Source organism: Macrosteles quadrilineatus, unplaced genomic scaffold (assembly GCF_028750875.1).
Source record: "Macrosteles quadrilineatus isolate MER2022 unplaced genomic scaffold, UCM_ALF_1.0 Scaffold_2__2_contigs__length_208266976, whole genome shotgun sequence".
Classification (NCBI taxonomy): Eukaryota; Metazoa; Arthropoda; class Insecta; order Hemiptera; family Cicadellidae; genus Macrosteles; species Macrosteles quadrilineatus.
The window spans coordinates 85,558,102-85,579,143 of NW_026542595.1; the positions used below are offsets into that span (position 1 = coordinate 85,558,102).

Consider the following 21,042-nt stretch of genomic DNA (forward strand, 5'->3'; position numbering starts at 1 on the left):
CAGTGAATCTCTTAGTTGTGGTTGAGGAACTTTAGTCAATTAGTTAAACATAATTGATACATAAAAATAAACATTTATTTGTTGTGGCTAAAGATACAAAAAGTGCCCTATCAAGTTTCCTCTAATACACAGCAGAACTACCCTTTGGCAAAGAATATTTTAAAATCTATTGTACCCCAACAATTTTTAGACAACAACCTTAAGATAAACTCAATCTTAAAGTTGAGTCAACTTTAATTGTTAAAATCAAAAGACATCCAATTAGTTATTCTAAACAAAACTATACAACATTTACGTTTTCATTGGTTAACTTAAGGAAACTTTTTACGGATACAAGCTAAAAAAGGTACATAGCAACTATATAGTAATCGACCTTTTCATTTAAATGTACCAATGACCGTTAAAAAAACTGTGTCAGAAGTTGTTGCTATTTGGAATGTAATATTTAACTTCAAACTCAAATTTTGAAAGATAGGGTTGATGCAGAATTTTTGTTTCCCCAAGATAAAGAATCTGTTAAGGTGGTCAATGTGTAATGTTGTTGCTGGTATGTTTGGTTGAGGAAATATGTTTTGAGCTATTTACTGTCATTCACTTTTTAAAATGTTTACTAACGCCAATAATGTTATAAAATTCCAAGACTAGGGTTAGCACTGTTTCATTACAAAAAGACATACAATCATTCCACTATTATAAGATACAAACCTTCACGTCCACGTCCACAACAAAGCAATGGCCAAACTCACTACATGTTTTGCCTATTAAGGCATTGTCAAGTGGTCTTTCAAGAATGTTTCATCCATTAGTAGACTCATCAAGAACATCTATGTACGTATTAATAGGCAAGCAAGTTTCTTTAAAACCTTTTTTCTCAGCTTGTGTGCATCGCAGGGAAAATCTACGCATACTGTTAGAAAGATCTTTTCCTGTAGATGTGCAGTATCCCTTATAAATTAAATAGGCTAAAAATAAGCAAAAAAATTAATTTGAAAAAAATTTACATTGGCCTTATGGGATGCCGCTGGTGACGAAATAACAAAGAAAAATAAACAGAAAATCAAAACAAATGAAAGAAATTCCAATCGCATGTTTTATTTACAGCGTGGGGGGAAAAAAGAGAAGTCTTTACATATTTTTGGTCGAGTTTTCAACCACTGGACGACCTCTAGTTCAAATAAATACACATATAGAACGACACAACGCATGAAAAAAACATTTAAGTTGCCTTCTATTAACCGGTAGCGGTTTTCGTGTGTCATCCTATATGTGTAATTATTTGAATGTTCTTGACAAGTCTGCTAATTGAGGAAACATTCTTGAAAGATCACTTGACAGAACTTTAATAGACGAAACATGTAGTGAGTTTGACCATTGCTTTGTTGAACTGTGGACGTAAAGGTACGTACCTCATAATGGTCTAATTTAACAGTTCAGGGGCTAAATGATGAATTTTTAATACAACAATTCTAATTGTGTTGAAAACATAAAATAGTTTGTCGGAGTTTTAAGGCAATGTAGGAGATTGGAAGATTGAATATGAAAACCAATTGTATATTACCGCTGATGATACAAGGTATTGTCGAAACTGTTTGCGTTCCCTGAGACTAACTTCTATGAATATCTGTGGTTGTAACTTTGTCTTATTACAAGGGATTGGAAATAGGTGATTGTTGTCCTAAAAGTTAGGCTTCAGCAGAGATGCTAGAAGGTGGTGTTTTGACTAGATGGTTTTTCCTAAATTGGACACAAGTAAATTAAGGATATGTATATGCTTTATGTTTCTAAAATATAGGTTGGGATTGAATTGATGTTTCCAAAATATGACATCAGCAAATGTAGGGTTGTTTTTTTCTGAATGAAGGTTTATTGAATCTAGACTGATGTTTACTGAAGACATAATTAAATGAGTAATTAAGGGTTTGTACGAGTTTTAAGATTACAAGAAAATTAAATAGAGACTTTTATGTCTTTTCCCAAGTAGAATAGCAATCAATGTTGGAAATTGTATGAGTGTTTCACGCCTTTTTGCCTCTGGAAGGTGAGGTTAGGATTAGATGGTTGCGTCCCCCAGACGGACATCTGTGAATGTGGTTGGTCGTGGAAGTTCTGTATCCAGCCCGTGGCTGTCCAAGTCAGACATTTGTCGACCATTGACAGTGCCAGCCTCGTCAGGAGATTCTTCGTCAGCAAGAGCTAAAAATACAACAAAATTCCATCATTTAAAAATCACTTAACAGTCAGAACGATCCAATTGTGATCCACATAAATTTTAATCTGGTTTCATTAGGATTAAACAAAAAAATCAAAGTGATATGTGGTGAAGAGATTATTCATTTGAAAAAATGTACTTTCATCGTGTGGCTATTTTAAATGACAGCTGGTTTTAACATAGGATATATTTTCCCAAGCTAACTCAGAGTAAGGGTGTAAGGGAGAATCAGTAAGAGGCGGATCAGTTGATTCCTTGCTTCTAATTATTTTCCATTTGCCCTGTGTTTCATGTATTTTTGCAATTTAAATTATATATTTTAATAAGACAGAGATTATCTACTTTGTGCAAAAATTATTGTTTACCAAAAGTGCTTTCTGGCACTTGTGTCATATTTCTCCCTCGGCTTTGCTTTCCACTTCAAATTTTGTAGTCATATGTTCAGCTTCATCTCACATATGAGCCTTGTTTGCACAGTGCAACTTTCTGTATGAGTAATGATTTATTGTGTTTTATCATTTCTACTCCTAATCCACCTACTCAATTTAAAATTGTAAAATAAAAAAGCTCACCATTCGTAAAGTGTGTTACGCTGGGTATTTATCTGAAATGAGCAGCCCAATCTTTGAAAATCAACCAGGAAACATGTTACTAACACAGGCCACAACAATCACCATGCAAATACCACAATATTTCCATGCAAATTAATAATTAAGTCATTGCATACACTAAGACTTCAATATCATGATTGAAAACATTTGTATAGTAACTCTTTCTTTGGAGCTTTAACTATTGAAATAATACTTCAAGTTCTAAGAAGGCAAACCACTTGACTTTCAATAGGTTATTGCACAACACCAACCAACAAAGTACCTCGAAACCTTGCTTGTCGGTCTGTTCTCATGTTGTATAATACTAACAATAGAGCTATGAGGACCAACAATACGGTCACCATCAAAACTACTCGGAACACATTCGTCTGGAAATTAACAAATATTGCAGACAAATAAATTATGGTAAGACCTAAAAACAGTTGGAGGTGTAAGGGTGGATTTCTTTGATTAAAAGCTATAAATACATAGTTTCTGTTGATGATAATGTCACACAGAGAATTAATAATTGATGCACTATTACTTTGCAGTCAATTTAAAAGTTAAATGCAGCCAATTTATTCTAATCTGTACTAGTTCAAATTTCCGAATGGTTTCATAACTTTTCCACCTTCATAGGCAGGGAAATTCCTTCTATGTACATACTTATCATAAAAATATACATTTTAAAGTAATTAACTGTTTCCTAGCATCCCAGGGGGATGGCCCACAAGGGGCAAGACAAAAATTCTTAAATGTAAGCATAGGTAGTGATGGACATCAAATTAAAGGCCTTAATTTGTAGAATACAAAGCCGCAAACCGGACCTCAAAAGGTTATTCCTAAACAAAAAACATTGCATCGCAACAAAGTGGCAGTAACCCATCCTGTGATAAAAACCATCAATGATATTTTGCAGCATCTCAGGCTATTACGAGCTTCTTCTGTGATCCGTTGAATGAGCTCCTGGGTGTTGGCATGCTTGGTTGGATAAACTCTGTTTCAAATATCCCCATGGAAAGAAATCCAAGGGGTTTAAATCGGGTGACCTAGGAGGCCACTCTATTGCCCCTCTACACCCTATCCAACGATTTCGAAACACTGTCCAGAAGTTCTTTTACCTGCAGAGCGAAATGAGGTGGTGTCCCATCCGGAACCATACAGTATTAAATCGCCGACCTAGCAAACCAAGTAATGTTGGTATGTTTGCAACAATAACTCATATGAATCCCCATTCAAATTTCCATTTATTATGAAAGGACCTACAATCTTTGTGCCAACTATACCAGCTCATGTGTTGACTTCTTGGGGCTTCTGAGTGTGGCTTTCACTCATCCAATGAGGATCCAGTATCGACAGTTGTGACGACTTACATGACCATGAAGTGTAAATGATGCTTCATCTGAAAACACTATGTTATCCAAAAAATGTTGTGTTTCCACACACCTACTCATAACGGTTTTGCAGAATTCAACTCTTCTATCAAAATCGTCCTCTAACATTACTGGACTGACTTACATCGTATTCAGTTGCTGCAGCACTTGTTGATTTTCTGAGGTCTTCAATAAAAGATTGCAGTACATCTAGTATGTGATTTTTTGTCATTGCTGTCTTGGGTCTTCCACTTCTGCCAAGGTCTTTAACACTGTTGTTTTCTTCAATACGTCAAACTGTTCTGCATTTGATGGATTTTGATAAAGGTGGTCTGTCCGGAAATTGGTCAGATGAACAACTTCTTTCAATGATCTCAATCGCCATACCCCCTCCCTAATCATTAGCAATGTTATTCTTTCAATAGTTTCAATCTCATCGAGAGACATTCTGAGAAGGATATTGAAAGGATACTAAAAATTTAAGTTAAAACTTCAAAAATAATCGGCTCAAAATCTTCCAAAGGATACTACACAGCATACACATGTACAATTAACTATTAGAAGATATCGTATTGTTGTAAAATTTGTAAACTTATGGTTTAATATTTTCCTCTTAGTCCTGATCATATGGCCTCACGTTTTTAAATGCAACCAGAAGTTTAATTACTTTATTTACACATAAAATAATATCAATTGCTGCCATTTTGTTTAGGACTAACCTTTTGAGGTCCGGTTTGCAGCTTTGTATGCTAAAAATTAGGGCCTTTAATTTTAAGTACATCACTGCATATGCTTACATGAATTTCTCCTTACCCCTTGTGGGTCGTCCCCCTAGGATGCTACAGTCACCTGTATATAGTACTGCAGAGAGAGCTGTATATGGTACTGCAAACGTAAACTAGCTAAAAAGTTGTCTCTACATTTAGGTACACTTACAAAATGATCAGTTTCATAAACTTCTTCCCAGTCCCTTTTCACAACCAGTTCGACGTTTTCTGCATAAAATGAATTGTTAGAAATATGTTTGCATATGCACGTGTAGACTCCTTGTTCATTGGATGATACGCCCTGAAATCAAATCATAATTATACAAGCTAAACACATTTTGAAATTTATTTCCTTTCAGTCAAAAAACTCAATGAAAAGGAGGGATGTAAATTTTTCCAGCACAGTGGGTGACTTAATCCCTTCCTATTGTCGATACGGGCTTTAGTTGGCAGTACAGGCCATATGAGCGGTCGCGGGGCTTCTACCCGTCCTGACGATATGTGATCAAATTCGGACTGTGGCTGTTACCGCGACACGACTATGCAGCAGACTCTGCATGACTCATTGTCTGAAGGTGCAGGAGCTTCTACTTAGCCCATCTTTCCAGCAAATGTCCTACTTTGTCTTACTTTTTAGTTTTATTTAGTTTCTACCTACTTTGTCTTAATTTTGGTGGGTTTTAAATAAAAACTGACATTCACATTTTGTGAAAATAAAAATAAACAAACAATGCAATAAGTTGTAACATTATAAAAGTCTATATAAAAATAATATTTTCGAATAGCGTAATTTATTACAAATATTTTACAAAACCTACGTATTAGTACTTAATGCTAGCATGTGGGAAGATGGGATCCTCCTATGGGGAAACACAAATATAAATGTAAGTTATTGTTTGTGGTCATTTATTTGCACGGGGTACGTGGCCTACTATTTCATAGTTCAAAGCACTTTTCCCTTGGAGTTGGTGAGAGGTCTGCAGTCTTGCGATTCTCAAGGTTACACAATATAACCAAATGCTGTGGCGATTCCCGGAAACGGAAAAGGAATAAATACCTCTTCTGTCTCATTTCATAATTCAGTGACTGTTGGTTCTGGGTTGGATTTGGGTGCTTCTCTATACAGTTGTGCATATATTAGTGTATAGTGTGAGTTAGTGGGCTTTTATTGTTAAAAATGAATTCGCGTAAGAAGGGAAGACCCATAAGAAGCGGAGACAGAAATACAGTGTTGAACGTTTTTCAGTACTTTAAACCGTTTTACCCACATGCAAGTATTAGTTTTATTGTTGAAAAAACATCTGAGGCTATATACAGCGACAAGCAAACGCTTAATATACATAATTAGAAATGAAGAACTAAAAGGAAATGTGCATACCCCAAAAAAGAGTCGTAAAAAGGTGGTTTATAAGAACAATAGAGCATTGAAATGTGGTGGTTTCATAATAAGTGCCATTAGAAGAATCGTGCACTCGTTCTTTGCAAAACACTTACCCCCAACATTAAACATGTTTTATCTAAGGTGAATGAAGATCCAAACTTACCTGACTTTAAACAAACTACTTTATGGGAACTTCTCAATGATTCAGGATTCTGCTTCGAACGGCGGGAAAAGAAGTCATTACTTTCGGAAAGAGAGGATATAACTGTATGGAGGCACTCTTATTTCAGACAGATTCGAGAGTACAGACGACATAAAAAAATATGATTTACCTCAATAAAACCTGGGTAAATGTCGGAACAAAGCAAACAAAGTGTGGGTAGACAAGACTATAACTACTCCAAAAGACGCTTACATGGCGGGATTAACGACTGGATTGAAAGATCTAACTTAACGAGGGCTTCGGTTCGTCATCACACATGCCGGAGGTGAAAATGGTTTTGTGAAGGAGGCAAAAATTGTATTTCTAGCAAAGGAGGGAAAGGAAGAACTTGATGAGATGGATGGTAAGATTTGGAAAATGGTTCGAAGACCAGCTTCTACCAAACCTTCAATCCAACTCAGTAATTGTAATGGATAATGCTCCATACCATTCTGTGAAAGTAGAAAAGGTAACTAACACAAAATCAAGAAAGGAACATGTAAAAAGATTTCTCAAGGAGAAAAATATTAACTTCCCTGACGACAGCTTGAAAAGAGAACTATTGAATGAGGTAGGCAAAGTTAAGCACTTGTACTTGGCCCACGTCGTCGATGAACTTGCCAAAAAAAAGGATTTTTAACTTTACATCTACCTCCTTACCATTGTGAACTCAACCCTATAGAGTTTGTTTGGAGCCAAGTGAAAAGGTACGTGCATAACACTTAGTTTAAACAAGACATAATGGTAAAATTGATTGACAACGCATTCGACACAGTTTCAAACGATCAGTGGAAAAACTATTGTAATCACGTTGAACTTATTGAAGACAACATGTGGAAGGCCGATAACCTGCATGACGACATTGAGCCCCTCATTATCCAGCTGGGCGTCTCATCCGATGAATAAGAATCCTCCTTGAATGAAATTGACGCCTGTTCAACAACCAGTGAAATGTCTGTGAGTAAATCAATTATAATAAAGGTAGGCCTAAACAGCTTAATCATTCTGCAAGATTATTTAATACAAACTTTACAGTTAAAAAATCAAAGAACTTCGGCTTTATTTACTAAATCTTTGTATATTTATATATAGACTGTATAATAAAACAATCCGGGAAAAATATTTGGATGTTACGGTAACTTATCATTCACCTACTGACAATAGCACAATGATTTTCTTATTTTCATTGTCTATATACAGTCTTTTCTCTTAGGTGCCATAGAGATTATGGCGAGTTTGAAATAAACTCTAAACCTATTGAAAACGAGGGTAGCTTTAGAGCTCTTCTGAGAGCGAGAATTGAAGCGGGGTATCAAGATTTGAAAAATCACTTTGAGTCGTTTGACCGAAATGCTAAATATATAAGTTGGAATTTCCTAAATCAAGACGCTTATAACCGGATTATAACTGAAAAAATAGTAAGTAAAATTAAAGAAGCAAAGTTTTTCAGTTTTTTTCAAACCTCTGATCATTCAACAGTTGAACAGTTTTCGTTGTGCCTACGTTGATACGTGATATGTTGCCTACGTGATATGTAATGCGTCAAATGATTTGTGAGCAGTTTCTCAAGTTCATGCTACTACAAGTAGCAAAGTTTGCAAAAACCTTAAAAGGACTTGAAGATAGTTAATATAGACAAAAGTAACCTACGTGACCAGGTTGGGAACTATCTTGGTCTGCCATAAGTGGTAAGTTTAGTGGGGCTCAAGCTTATATTCAAGAAGACATCCCACAGCAATATATGTGCATTGCGCTTCTCATAGCCTTAACCTGGCGTTTTCAAACACAATGTTGCATCAATCAAAAATTGCTTAGGAATAGCAAATCTGAGGTAAATATGGAGACCAACAGGAAAGAGCTTCTGCAGTTTGCCCAAATAGGTGGGTACAAAAACATGATGCTGTTTTTGTTACGAAGGAACTGCTACAACCAGTTGGAAGTAACGTTTAAAGGAGAGATTAAAAACTGGAATGTTAGGGACTCTTAAGAAGAATCTTAAGACATCTGGAAGAATTCTTCCAGAGCTTTAATACTTAACTCCTTACGTCAAGGTGAATTTATAGTTCTCTCTTGGCATCAGAAAATCTCCTTGGTTACACTGTGTAAAACTAAGCAAGAAGCTGTAAGAAAGTGCAAAATGAGTCAAAAACCAAAGTTAAGTGGCATGGAATTTAGAAAAAAGACGTGAGGAAAAAGAAGAGAAAAAGAAGAAAACTTAAAAAGAAAATTCCAAAATCACCTAATTTTTTACGCGTGCAGATGAAAATGCTGAAGCGGCATCGGTTTCTTCAGAAACATCGGCAAGTGAAGATATATGTGTGAAATCGATCCCGTGCTCGAAGGCCTTGCCCAGGCCTCAGTTGAATCAAGAGTGGAAGTAGACACAGTGTTATAGAATTTTATATTTAGCAGCAGCTGACTCAATTTATGTTATTTGTTATCTCAAACATTACTATGTTTTGTTCTGCTTAGTATAAGCTTGGTTTAGGGTATAATTATTTTCTCTTTTCGCTCTATATCACAGAGTAAGCACTGTGGTTCATTTTAGCAATGATACAGCGTTATGAGACGTTAACCCTTAAATGTGTGTGCAGGGGTATGATATATGGTAATTCTGTCATAATTTCACAAGTATAGTGGCAACCCTGGTGAGCATAACAGAAAATGAATATAGATATTATGTCTAAAGTTTAAAGAGCTATATCAAAAACTTTTTTTACATACCCATTTTTATTTTGGGATCCACTAAACCCCTGCGTTCTCCTCAGCGTAAAACCACGAGTGTGTATGCTTAAGGGTTAGTGAAGATCTAAGAGACTATATCTGCCTAGTCAATTAAAAATAGTAATGTACACTTTCAAAAATCCAAAAGGCGGCATTCAAACAACTCCCGTTACCAGTCAGTCGTTGTTTTAAAAAAGGCAAAAAATTGGTGAAACAAAAAATTATTCTCCTTCAACCGGGTGCGTTTTTTGTGTTCCCTGTAAGCTTTTTGGGGACTCAGATGGGAAGGGAACATTTTCAACTACTGGATTCAACGACTGGAAAAATGCAAGTCGATGACGAGCATGAGAACAGTGGCTACTATAGAAATAGTATGTCAAAAAATAAACTCATATGCGATGCAAAAGGTAAGGTAAATGTTCACCTTATTGAAGAACTTTAACGCAAAATTCATTATTGGCGGGAAGTTCTGAAACGTGCTGTAGCGGCTGTAAAGTACTTGACAGCTCAAGGACTCGCATTATGTGGAACGAATGAACATTATGGCAGAACATATTTAACGAAATATGGTGACAAAGGTTCGGGAAGTACCTCTCATCTGTCTAAAACGGCTTACGAGGAATTTATTTCTCTTATGGCTGAAAAAAATAAGATCCTTTATTATGAAAGAGGTTAGCGAAGCGAAGTACTTTAGTATTGTGTTAGATTCAACACCGGACATTTTACATGTTGATCAGCTAACATTCGTTGTTAGATATGTTAACAAAGATGGTGTGCCGATAGGAAGGTTTATTTGTTTTGTCCCAAAAAATGTGTACATAAAGATGAAAAAAATTGTTTCCGCATTAATCATTTAACAAGTTTGATTTGGAAATTTCAAAACACAGGGGTCAGGCGTACGAACGCTACTAATATGTCTGGTGTTTATTTTGGTGTTCATGCTCAAATTAAGCAGTAAACCCTCTGGCGGAATATTTACCGTGTGCGGCGCATTCTCTCAACTTAGTAGGGTCTTGCGCTGCAGAATCGTGCAAAGAAGCAGTTTCCTATTTTGTTTCATTTTTTTGGAAATGTACAATTTCTTCAGTGCCGAGACACATAGGTGGGCCATTCTGAAGGAGCATTGCCCTTTACAGTTGCAAAGTCTATCAAAGACACAATGGTCTGCTCGCAATGACGTATGTCGAGTTATGAGTGAAAATTGAGAGGGCATTATTTGCAGTTTGCATAAAAATACATAGGGTAAAATATTTGAAAGGTTTAACAAAGTAAGTAAAAAGCTGCAGTATGAAACGACAGAACTTGGGAATATAATAATGTACTATGACTCTCTTTGTGGGGTTTTTCAAAAGGTCAGAAATAATTTTAACAAACTTGAAAATACAGCAAAGGGAAAATGTGGGAAAGAGTACAGGGCGATACTCAATGTAAAAAAAGAGGGCAAAACATGCTGGGGAATATGTCGAACCCAGCAGTGCAATTTCTTTAACAGGATCTGACAACTTTCGTGTGAATATAGTCAATGTAATTTTAGATTCATTGCATTCAGAGATTGAGTGACAAGGTGAAAAATATACTGAGCTCCATAAAAGGTTTGGATTTTTAGAGGCATTACAACGAGTGACACCCTAAAAAATGATAAAGAATTGGGAGAATTATTGAGTGTGTACTCCGAAGATCTTGAGCCTGCCGTAGTAGACGAGTACATTTGAAACCATTTTTGGCGCAAAACTACGAGAAAAGCAAAATAAGTCTCCCCCTGATTGAGATCATCAAACTTTTACGTCACTTTGATGCTTTGGATATCCACCCAAACATTGATATTGCCTTTGGAATGGTTTTATGTGCTCCAGCTACTAACTGCACAGGATAAAGATCTTTCTCCACTCTCAATTATATAAATAATTACCTACGATCAACAACTAGTAATGATCTGTTATGACCTCAGGTAATGGTAAGTTTATAGGCTAACGTGATAAGCCTAGGAACCAAAAGTCGAGTTTGGTTCATAAAATACAGTTAATACTGAGTGTTTTCTAAATATTTTTGACAATTAAACGTACTAATTAATTAGTTTGTTCCAAAATGAGCACTCCTGAATACAACACTGCCGCTACTATATATGCCAATTTGTTTTTTTTTATTTAACCCTTTGCGGTCGTATTTATCGTTCTATTTTCCTCCCCTATAGATCGGGAAGGCCACACTTAGTGGACCTCTTATTTTGTCTAATGACGCGACATTGTCAGCACTGAAGGTAGCCCCACAGTTTGGGCCGGTCACGCGTAGTGGCCCTCTACGCGTTTCCTGTTAAGCTCGGGCCGGCCACGCGTAGTGCCCCCTGTTTCTCTTCATAATATTTAGGATTGTAATTTTGTTATCGATTCTCTCTGCTTGGGAGGTGCTGCGCTCTCTCAACAATCGTCAGAACTATCTGGAGACAACAACAAGCCGTTGGTTTTTTAGGTTATAACAATATTGTCACGTGTTTCCTCAGTGAGTAATCAGCTTGTGCTGTGCAACAGTCGTTTTAATGCTTTTAATTTTTTATAAATTGATATTTATGATTTATAAATGGCCTCAAATAGAGACTTAACATCCGATACTATAGGGGATTTATTACAAGTCGACGAAGATGACGATCTTTCCATGGAGATCGCAGGTGTAGAGGAAGATCAGCAAGTAGGGGTTGAGGGTGGTGACGAAAATATTGAATGTACTTTTAGTGATATTGACAGTCAACATGACAGTGATGTGGATTTTGAATTAAGTGATAATGATATAGAAGGAAATGTGAACATTGATAGTGAACTAGAACACAATATTAGCGAAATTAACGAGGGTGAACACGATCAACATGTAGCTGATGTTGAAGAAGCTGCTGCAGCTGACCTATGGCGAGAGTGGCAGGATGATGATGTAATTAAGTTTCCGTGAATTTCAATATAAAGCTTTGAGTGGATTCAAACAACCACCGAATTTTGATTGAAACTCAGAAATTGAGTATTTCAAATTATTTTTCACTGATGAATTGTTAGAAGAAATTGTTAATGAAAGTAACAGATATGCTCAAGATAAAATAAATAAAATGAGATCCTTACCAAAAAAATCCATGTGGTGGACATGGAAGGATATTACTGTAGTAGAGTTCAAGGCATTTCTGGGGGTCATAATTAATATGGGCATGCACCCAAAGCCTGATATCGACGACTATTTTTCGACCGTTTGGTTGGAAAACCAGCCTTTTTTTAAAGACATATTTTGCAAAGAGAGATTTTTACAAATTTTTTGGAATTTACACCTTTCTACACCTCCAACCAGACCAATATTAGGTGCAATCTCTCGCTCTGCTAAAGTGAAACATGTTGTTAATTATCTTGACATGAAGTTTAGAGAATATTACTGTCCAGGCAGCAAAGTTAGCGTAGATGAGAGTACTGTAGGGTTTAAAGGGAAAGTATTATTTAAATGTTATAATAAGGATAAGCCTCAAAAGTGGCACATTAAGGTCTATTTCTGTCTGACTCGAGTAATGGTATTGTGTGTGCAAAATAGAACCATATCTGGGACAAACAACAAACAACCTACTTGTTAGGCCAGATTTACTGACAACAACTCGAGTTGTGTTGACTCTTGTTGACAGAGTTGGACAATCTATAGGAAGTGCTGAAGGGTTGCACGTATTTACCGACTGGCTTTACTCTAGCCCAGAATTAGCCGTGGCTCTGTACAAAAAAAAGTTCACTTTACTGGAACGGTAGATAGGAAACGAAAAGGGCTACCTCTAGCAGTTAAGAAAAAGAAAAAATTTAAAAAAGGCGATGTCAACGCATTTAGAAAAGGTGACCATCTATCTGTAATACAATGGAAAGATAAAAGGGAAGTATTAATGATAACTTCTTTGTATGACAACTCGGTGGAAGAAGTAAAGAGATACGTTAAGGGTGGAAATCAAGAAGTTGTTCAGAAACCTACAGCTGTTTGCAGATATAACGAAAACATGGGTGGCGTAGACATAGCAGACCATTACATAGCTACTTATTCATTTGCCAGAAAATCAATAAAATGGTGGCGTAAAATTTTTTTTTGCTAATTGAAGTTGCTGTTGTCAATGGATTCATAATTTACAACTACAACCGAGACCCTGGCAGACCAGCTGTGCGTCAAAAGATGTACCGTAAACAACTTGTGAATCAGCTAGTGGGTGATGTAAGAAACACAAGCAGGAAACGTGGACGCCCATCATATATCACTGAAGGAGACCGCCTAGATGGAAAAATACACTTCATTTATGAGCTGGAGGGAACTTCGAAGAAGGACTGTGCCGTTTCTACAAATAGAGCAGCTGGACAACGTAAACGAACCAGATTTTACTGCAAGACCTGTGAGAATAAACCTGGCTTACACCCAGGAGACTGTTTTCACCGATATCACACACAGAAGAAATACAAACTCGTTTAAATCAACTCAAGTAGTGTGATGTCTAATTATTTTATCTATAAATTTTATCCTTCAATTACTAATTTTTTATCCTTCATGTGTAAATTTTAGGCAATAATGAGTTAATAATAGGCAATCAATTTTAGTTTTGTAAAGTTTTTTGCAGTTCTTTTAACAGTTTTTTATCCAATATACTTCTTAATATTATTTTGTTTAAGTACCAAGATTTTAAATTAATATTATATTTATTTATTTATTTTCCAATAATCACATAACATCATATTCAGACAGGTGATTCGTCATTGTTACAATAATTTATAGTCTCTATACTAAAACTATTACTAAAATAAATTTCATATGCTGAGCCTTAACATCTACACAGCTTCCATATATTCCTCCAATGAGAAGAAGGCCTTCTCCAAAAGAAAGTTTTTTAACTTCTTTTTGAATTTAGGGAGTGAATCAGTGATGTCCCTAATTGAAGAAGGTAATTTGTTGTATATTTTTGGACCCATGTACTGAGGAGATAAATGGAATACTTTAAGTCTGTGTTGAACTGGTTTTATATTGTTTTTAAATCTAGTGTTATGTGGATGTTCATGTTGATCTTCCATGAATGTGTCAAAATCACTTTTAAGTTTTAACCATTAAAGCCAGTTTAAAGATATAAGAACTATACAAAGTAAGAATTTTAAACTGAATGAAAAACTCTTTACTGTGAGTAATTCGAGACACTTTGGCTAAGACTCTAACTGCTCTTTTCTGGAGGATAAAAATTTGTTCGACTATTTATATATTATCTATGTTCTTTCTAATTTACACTTAACTCATAATAAAGCTGGTAATTTGCATAATACTGTATGATAATCATATAACTTGTCAAATATATTTAGATTTGTAGTTTTTTTAAATATTTCATTGCAAATGAACCATTTTCATTGTTTTTAATCAGTTTCAACCATAAAAGATACTTTGCTTTTTTATTTTATCTAAGAGTATTAATAATTTAATTGTTATAAACGTTTTAATATTTGAGTAATTAAATTGTTATTAAATACGAGTGTACATAATTGAATCCTAATGATGACCGAGTTTACAGTCATATGTTTGGTTAAACATCATTGATTTGGAGTTGAAATGCTCGCCACACGGTATTTAAATCCAAGCGTAAGACGTAAACAAGAAAAGTAATAATGGCGGCCAAACCATAGAAGGAGGCGGGGCCACTACGAGTGGCCCTGCCGAGCTATTGGCGCGTCACTTCATACATATATTACAACTTGTCACACTACGGATCTTGTGGCCACACGTAGTGGCCCTCCGACCGCAAAGGGTAATCTCAAAATTTAAAAAGTATGAACAAATGATTGCAGTACAGCCAAAAAAAGTTCATTGTCAAAGATAGTCTACCTAACCGCATCTAGCTAAAAAATCTAACTATACCCAGCAAGTTCGGCCGCTTAGAAAGCGACCTCCTCTAGCATTGGTTTAGCATTAGCGCGCAGGTCGTTTTCTAAGCGGCCGAACTATACTTAGTTCTTACCCTGATATATAGTGTTCCAGTGAGAACTTCATACTTATACTTGTCTCGGTTGAACTTGTTGGTTGGTCCAATCATCAAGTTTTGGGTCTGGAGCTGCCAGAACTGGAAGCGATGTGACTCGTCATTGCTGGGACAGTTCAGTACAGCCATGTCTCCTAGACCCACTTCCTACACAAGCAAACATATCAGATTTCATTCGCCTATTGGTCTTTTTTTTATTAACTGTCTTGTGAGTCAACAGTATAAGTGTAAATATATTATTAAAAGTGTCTTTTTGTTTTTTCATGTAATTTAATAACACTTACGATGCTGATCAAGAAGTTATTCAATGTATACACACGTTCATAGCTTATTGTAGACAATTAAAAGCAAAAAAAGACAAATCTGTGTCCACCTCCTTTATACTAATGTGAAAAGAAGAAAAAAATGTGTTGTGTGCAATCTTTATTAAACTCACTAATGCCGCAACCAGATACCATTAATACCATTAATACCATGCCACCGTTGGCCGAACAGGTCGATTGCCCACGCACGACAATGCTAGCGCTCATAAGTCAGATTTGACAAACTACTTTAGTGCCAGTGGGTTATCTACAGCAAAAAGGCTACACACATGATACTTAACCCCTTTTGTTTGGAAATATACAAATCCATCAAAATTGTGTACTCTTTCTTGAGCAACATTTCAATGTTTGGGCTCATATCCAACCAAACTGGATCTAGAGATTTTGAGTCTAAACTTGAGCTTTGAATGTGTTTACTGCACTAACCTGTACCATTGTCACTGCTTGGTACAGAGGAATGAGAGCAGCTAAGATCATTGTCACTACAGCCACTTCAGCCATCTGAGAGACAAATTCACTTCACCTGTGTTAAGCAATTTTAAATTAGCTCATCATTTACAAGGACACAAGATAGGAATTAACAATATGACTACTAAGGGTAATTACAATAAAAGTTGAACTAGTTTGTGATCATCTGGACTTTATGGAACCTTGGATTCATTTATGGACATACCAAGTTAGCTTGATGCGTCTGTAGATGTTTTAAAAGCAGCTGACACATTTGGAAGATTTATTTAAATCAGGCTACCAAAGTGGGACGCACAAACCTTAGTCTTTAAGAGCAAAGATCTAAAGATCCCAATATAATTTAAATCTTTTAAACAATCCAAAGAATAAAATTGTACTTATTAAAATACTACTGGTGAGGTAAAGATACTACGCCACTTGTTGACACAATTGTCAAATGTTTTGGTTAACAACTTCAAATGGAAAAATAATTGTTTTTTTTAGCATAAGTAGTAGGCTACCGATACCTAACACCCATAATTTGTGTGGATTTTGAAAAACAGTTCAAAATGCATTTTATGTTTTCAATCTGTTTAAAAATTATAGTTCGAAGATCATTCTACAAGTAGTGCCATTGTTCTTTAAACACAATATCAATACTGCTGGACAAATATAACTGTTACTGCAGTCTGGTCAAGATTGAATAGCCAGAGATCGATTACTGGTACTATATAAGGTTTCTTTTAATTGAGCATCCTTTAACAATGACAAACAAGATAGACTATAAATATTCAAACTATATTTAGCCACTCTTGCAAACATCTGATTTTCTTTGCAATCTATGATAAAGAGGGATGGAAACCTTCCAAATGTACATCAAAGAAAACTACACTCATTCTTTAGACTAAACTAAAACATGTGATGCTGTGTTTGTTAATAAATATTTTTCACAAATTATAACGGAATTTGTATATAAGTTATGGTGCTACTTCAATATATAATTTGGACAAAATTCTGATAAAACAAAAAAAGCAATACGAATCATGTTAGGTTTAAAAAGCACAGAGAATGTCGAAAACTTCTTTAAAGATCTTAAAATTTTGACAGTTTACAGTCTTTATGTCTTAGAAACAATAAAGTATGTCAAAGAACATGAAAGTGATATATTTTTTGAATCCAAGCATCATTATGATACCCGAAATAAAATTATTTTTTATAAACATAATCTGCATTTTTATAAAAAAATTAAATTAATGGGCACCAAATTTTTTACTCAGTTGCCAATGTTTCCTCAACCAATCTGTATAAATTATGTGTGCAATTCTCTTGCACATAAATATTTTTTATACCTTGAATTACACATAGAAAAGTCTGCCTTAGTCACAAAATATGATGGTCATAATGCAAATTTAAATTTTTAAAGCATTGTCAAACTGTCTGAAGGTTTTAAACGAATAGCTAAATATTGTTATACTTTTATTAATTAGTAATAGCCAAAAAGTACAAATTTTCACGCTTACAACACCAGGCGAGGAAACAACTTCATTCTGCCAGTACATCATACCACGCAGTACGCCAGAAAACCATCCTACACTGGCCGCAAAGTCCACAATAGCCTACCACGATCACTGAAGTCACTGAAGGGAAAACCGCTTTAAACACAACTTCACAAGTGGCTGACAGACCTGCCTACTCCTTGAAGAAATTCCTTGAATCCGATCTGAATCAATAACTTGAAACACATTTTTCATGATATTGTTAAGAAAAAAAAGAAGAAAAAAAACTCTTGTAGCCTACTAGTTTTAGGTTATATTGTTGTATTATTATTGACACCATTGTATTATTCTTAATGAAACTACAAAATAAAGAATGGTTTGATTTTATTTGATTTGAATTTCCAAATGTTAAAGATACAATAATATCTTTATGATACTTGCAACAGCAAAGTTTTATAATTGTTAAATGTGAAGCCGAGTTGCTGGACTCCATTCAATAAAATAAACAAACAATCTACTTGAATAAAACAATAAATTATTCTCAAGTTAAGTTCTGATGATTTGGCCAAGGAGCATTTACAAAAATATTTAATGTTTACAGCCGATATAACTCTAATTTGAAGCCATTTTCGTTGCAAGTGCAGACATCCAAAGGTTCTATTATACCCAAAGCCAACAATATACATTTGTTTTTCGACACAAATTTAATTTTTCAGTTTTTTACCACAGGTAAAAGGTTTTTGACGAAAAACAACTTATACTGGAAATGTATTTTTTAACATTCACCAGAAAACAAAAATCTTAAAATGGTTTAACATATTATACAAATATTTTGAAAGAAATATTTTGAAAGGAGAATTTTTATTAAATAGGTACGGTACATTGAAGGAATTTTCCACCTCTCTCTGAATAATCACAAGTTCTCTGTTTATATATTTAATGTTTATTCATGCATCTCATGTACAGGGTTTTTTATTTCTCTCTAGGTTTGGTAAACATTTTATTACTGTATATTCAGATCAGTAATTTTAGGTTATCTACTGAAGTTTTATCGTTAGCACTATTCATTGTTATCATAATGGTTAAATCTTAATATAATTTATCATATAATTTAGCTTCTATTATAAAACGATTCCTACTGTATTGGCTTCTAGTAGCTATTTTATGTTTAACCATACACCTAAGAAAACATCAAAATATACTGTTTTAATAACATTACTTTCACAATAGACTAAACCATAAAAAGTATGTTTCACTTTTATATTGCCTGGATTCGAATTTATTAACGAAATACCTATCCAAAGTCAATACAAGCTTTTACCTGTCTAACAAAATCACTCTTCTATAACTAAACTTTACTCCAAAAATATTCTACCTTACCTTTTATAGTCTGTCCAGTGTCACACCTCTTCTTAGTAAGAAGTTTGTTTCTCACTTAAAACATTAAAGATATTCACCCTGTGAAAATTTGAACTAGGTCATAATTTACTGGGTTGGAGAGTTGTGGATGAGAGAACAGCTGTTTAGAGTGACCAGTCCAGAAATAGGTTGATACACGACTGACGTTGGGCCAGGTAGATCACATTGACCACTTACCCAACTGTCACAGCATCCATGCCAAAACTTGCGTCTCAATAAACAGCCTTGCTGTTAGGTAATCTGTGATAACCTTATTGATGTATCTTAGATAATGCGGCTTGATTGATAATTAATTTGGTTAAAAGTCTATTAACCAACTTAACTTCCGTGGTTGATAACTGTGAAGTTGTGATTGAGTCAATTAAAGTTATAATCTAGTTTAAATTTAAATAAAAATTAATAAAACATAAAACCAGTCCAGTGATTTATAATTGGAATCAAAAAACGCAAAAAAGAGAACAATCACACTCCAGCTGGTCTTCATAAAAAAATTCAATAATAAAAGGAATGTGAGATATTTATAGCATTACTTGCTAGGCAATTTTATAAATCTTATAAAATACACAACTGGTTTTTTCATTGGAGTAAATTTTGTATTTAAATGACAAGGTATAGTAATAATAAAAATTGAAATTAATTCATAGTCTAAAGGCAGTGTTTAGCTTTGTAAGGCTTAACATGAAAACATTTTGTTTGGGGACTCCCTATTTTGTTGACCAGGGTCAACAGATGTAGATATTTACATGAAACTTGGAACGAAGGTATATCAACATGTATTCTATACGTATGTAAAGTTTGGTAACGATTAAAAAATATTAATATATTTTGTTAACAAAAAAAACCGCTGTAAATAACTAATTTTAATTTTGTTGACCTGAGTCAATCGCAAAAAAAAGGTACCGTACTTAGAATTAAGGAATATACGTGAAACTTAAAACGAAGGTTAATCAGCATGTATTCTATACGTATGTAAAATTTGGTAAGGATTACAAAATATTTACCTATTTTATCAACAAAAACCCGTCGTAAATGACTAATTTTATTTTGTTAAAATAAAAAAATAAGTTATTTTATTTTGTTAAAATCAAAAAATAAAAGTTATTTTATTTTGTTAAAATTTAAAAAAAGTTATTTTATTTTGTTAAAATCAAAAAATAAAAGTTATTTTATTTTGTTAAAATAAAAGTACTTAAAATTAAGGTATATACATGAAACTTGGAACGAAGGTATATCCACATGTATTCTACAGGTATGTAAAATTGGTAATGATTAAAAAATATTTACCTATTTTATTATCAAAAAACTGCTGTAAATAGCCTAGCTGACCTATTTTATTTTATTTTATTTTGCTGACCCAGGTCAACAAATTCAATACATTTAGCAAATTAACTACTTAGAATGTAGATATTTACCTGAAACTCGGAACGAAGGTATATCAACAAGTATTCTATACATATGTAAAGTTTGGTAACGATAAAAAAATATTTATCTATTTTATTGCAAAAACCCGCTGTAAACTAATTTTAATTTTATTGACCCGGGTCAGTCGCCAAAATAAGGTACTTAGATTGAATATACATACAATTTAAATCGCAGGTACTATGTTTGTATTCAGTTTGTTTTTTTTTTTTTTTACATAATAATTACAATATGATACATATATACATTTCATTCCTCTTCTATCCTGTCGCGCCCATCAGGCATCTGTAAAATTATGATTTATGACAAAGTACCCACAAAATTTTAACATTTTTACGATAATCGCTTTTCAAAACAACATTGACTGAAAATAATTATGGACATTTTTAGAACATGTATTGTAATAAGAATAGTGAGATAAAGACAAGTGTAGTAGGCTAGATGTATTACTGATGATGTGTACAGATATTTTTTTAATAAGTTTTCATGCTTTGTACATTATTAGTACGAGTATACTTACAATTAAAATTGCAGGTACTATGCTGCCGTGCTAAGCACAAAAGGGGTATCCGCAATGGGAGTTTCTAAAACGCTGACAGACTGACTGACAATGTTATAACTCCATAAGACACATAAACGATGCCACAGGTTGCCACAAACGACCTACACCATTGAAATTTGAAATATG

General features: G+C 34.3%; 1 protein-coding gene across 3 annotated transcripts; it reads right to left on the bottom strand.

The window, feature by feature from the left end:
• Positions 1–53: 53 nt before the first annotated feature.
• Positions 54–19,117, bottom strand: LOC128985878 (uncharacterized). 3 transcript variants are annotated; one of them, XM_054405837.1, is made up of 6 exons: positions 18,897–19,114; positions 16,000–16,096; positions 15,230–15,397; positions 5,109–5,240; positions 3,083–3,188; positions 54–2,193 (listed from the first exon to the last, which is right to left on the bottom strand). In XM_054405837.1, the coding sequence occupies exons 2-6, from the start codon at positions 16,072–16,074 to the stop codon at positions 2,051–2,053; spliced, it is 624 nt and encodes a 207-aa protein (XP_054261812.1). In that variant the 5' UTR covers positions 16,075–16,096; positions 18,897–19,114; the 3' UTR covers positions 54–2,050. The 3 variants fall into 3 exon arrangements, with proteins under 3 accessions (XP_054261812.1, XP_054261813.1, XP_054261814.1); XM_054405838.1 differs by lacking the exon at positions 3,083–3,188 and having other exon boundaries at positions 18,897–19,117; XM_054405839.1 differs by lacking the exon at positions 18,897–19,114 and having other exon boundaries at positions 15,230–15,393.
• Positions 19,118–21,042: the final 1,925 nt, after the last annotated feature.

What these genes read in the sequence shown, in the direction of transcription:
- LOC128985878 (XM_054405837.1), bottom strand. Translation starts at nt 16,074, where the DNA reads ATGGCTGAAGTGGCTGTAGTGACAATGATCTTAGCTGCTCTCATTCCT. An exon ending in CTGGAACACTATATATCAGG is followed by an intron (nt 5,241 to 15,229) that starts GTAAGAACTAAG and finishes ATTTGATTTCAG; the next exon opens with GGCGTATCATCCAATGAACA. An exon ending in TTTATGAAACTGATCATTTT is followed by an intron (nt 3,189 to 5,108) that starts GTAAGTGTACCT and finishes GTTAATTTCCAG; the next exon opens with ACGAATGTGTTCCGAGTAGT.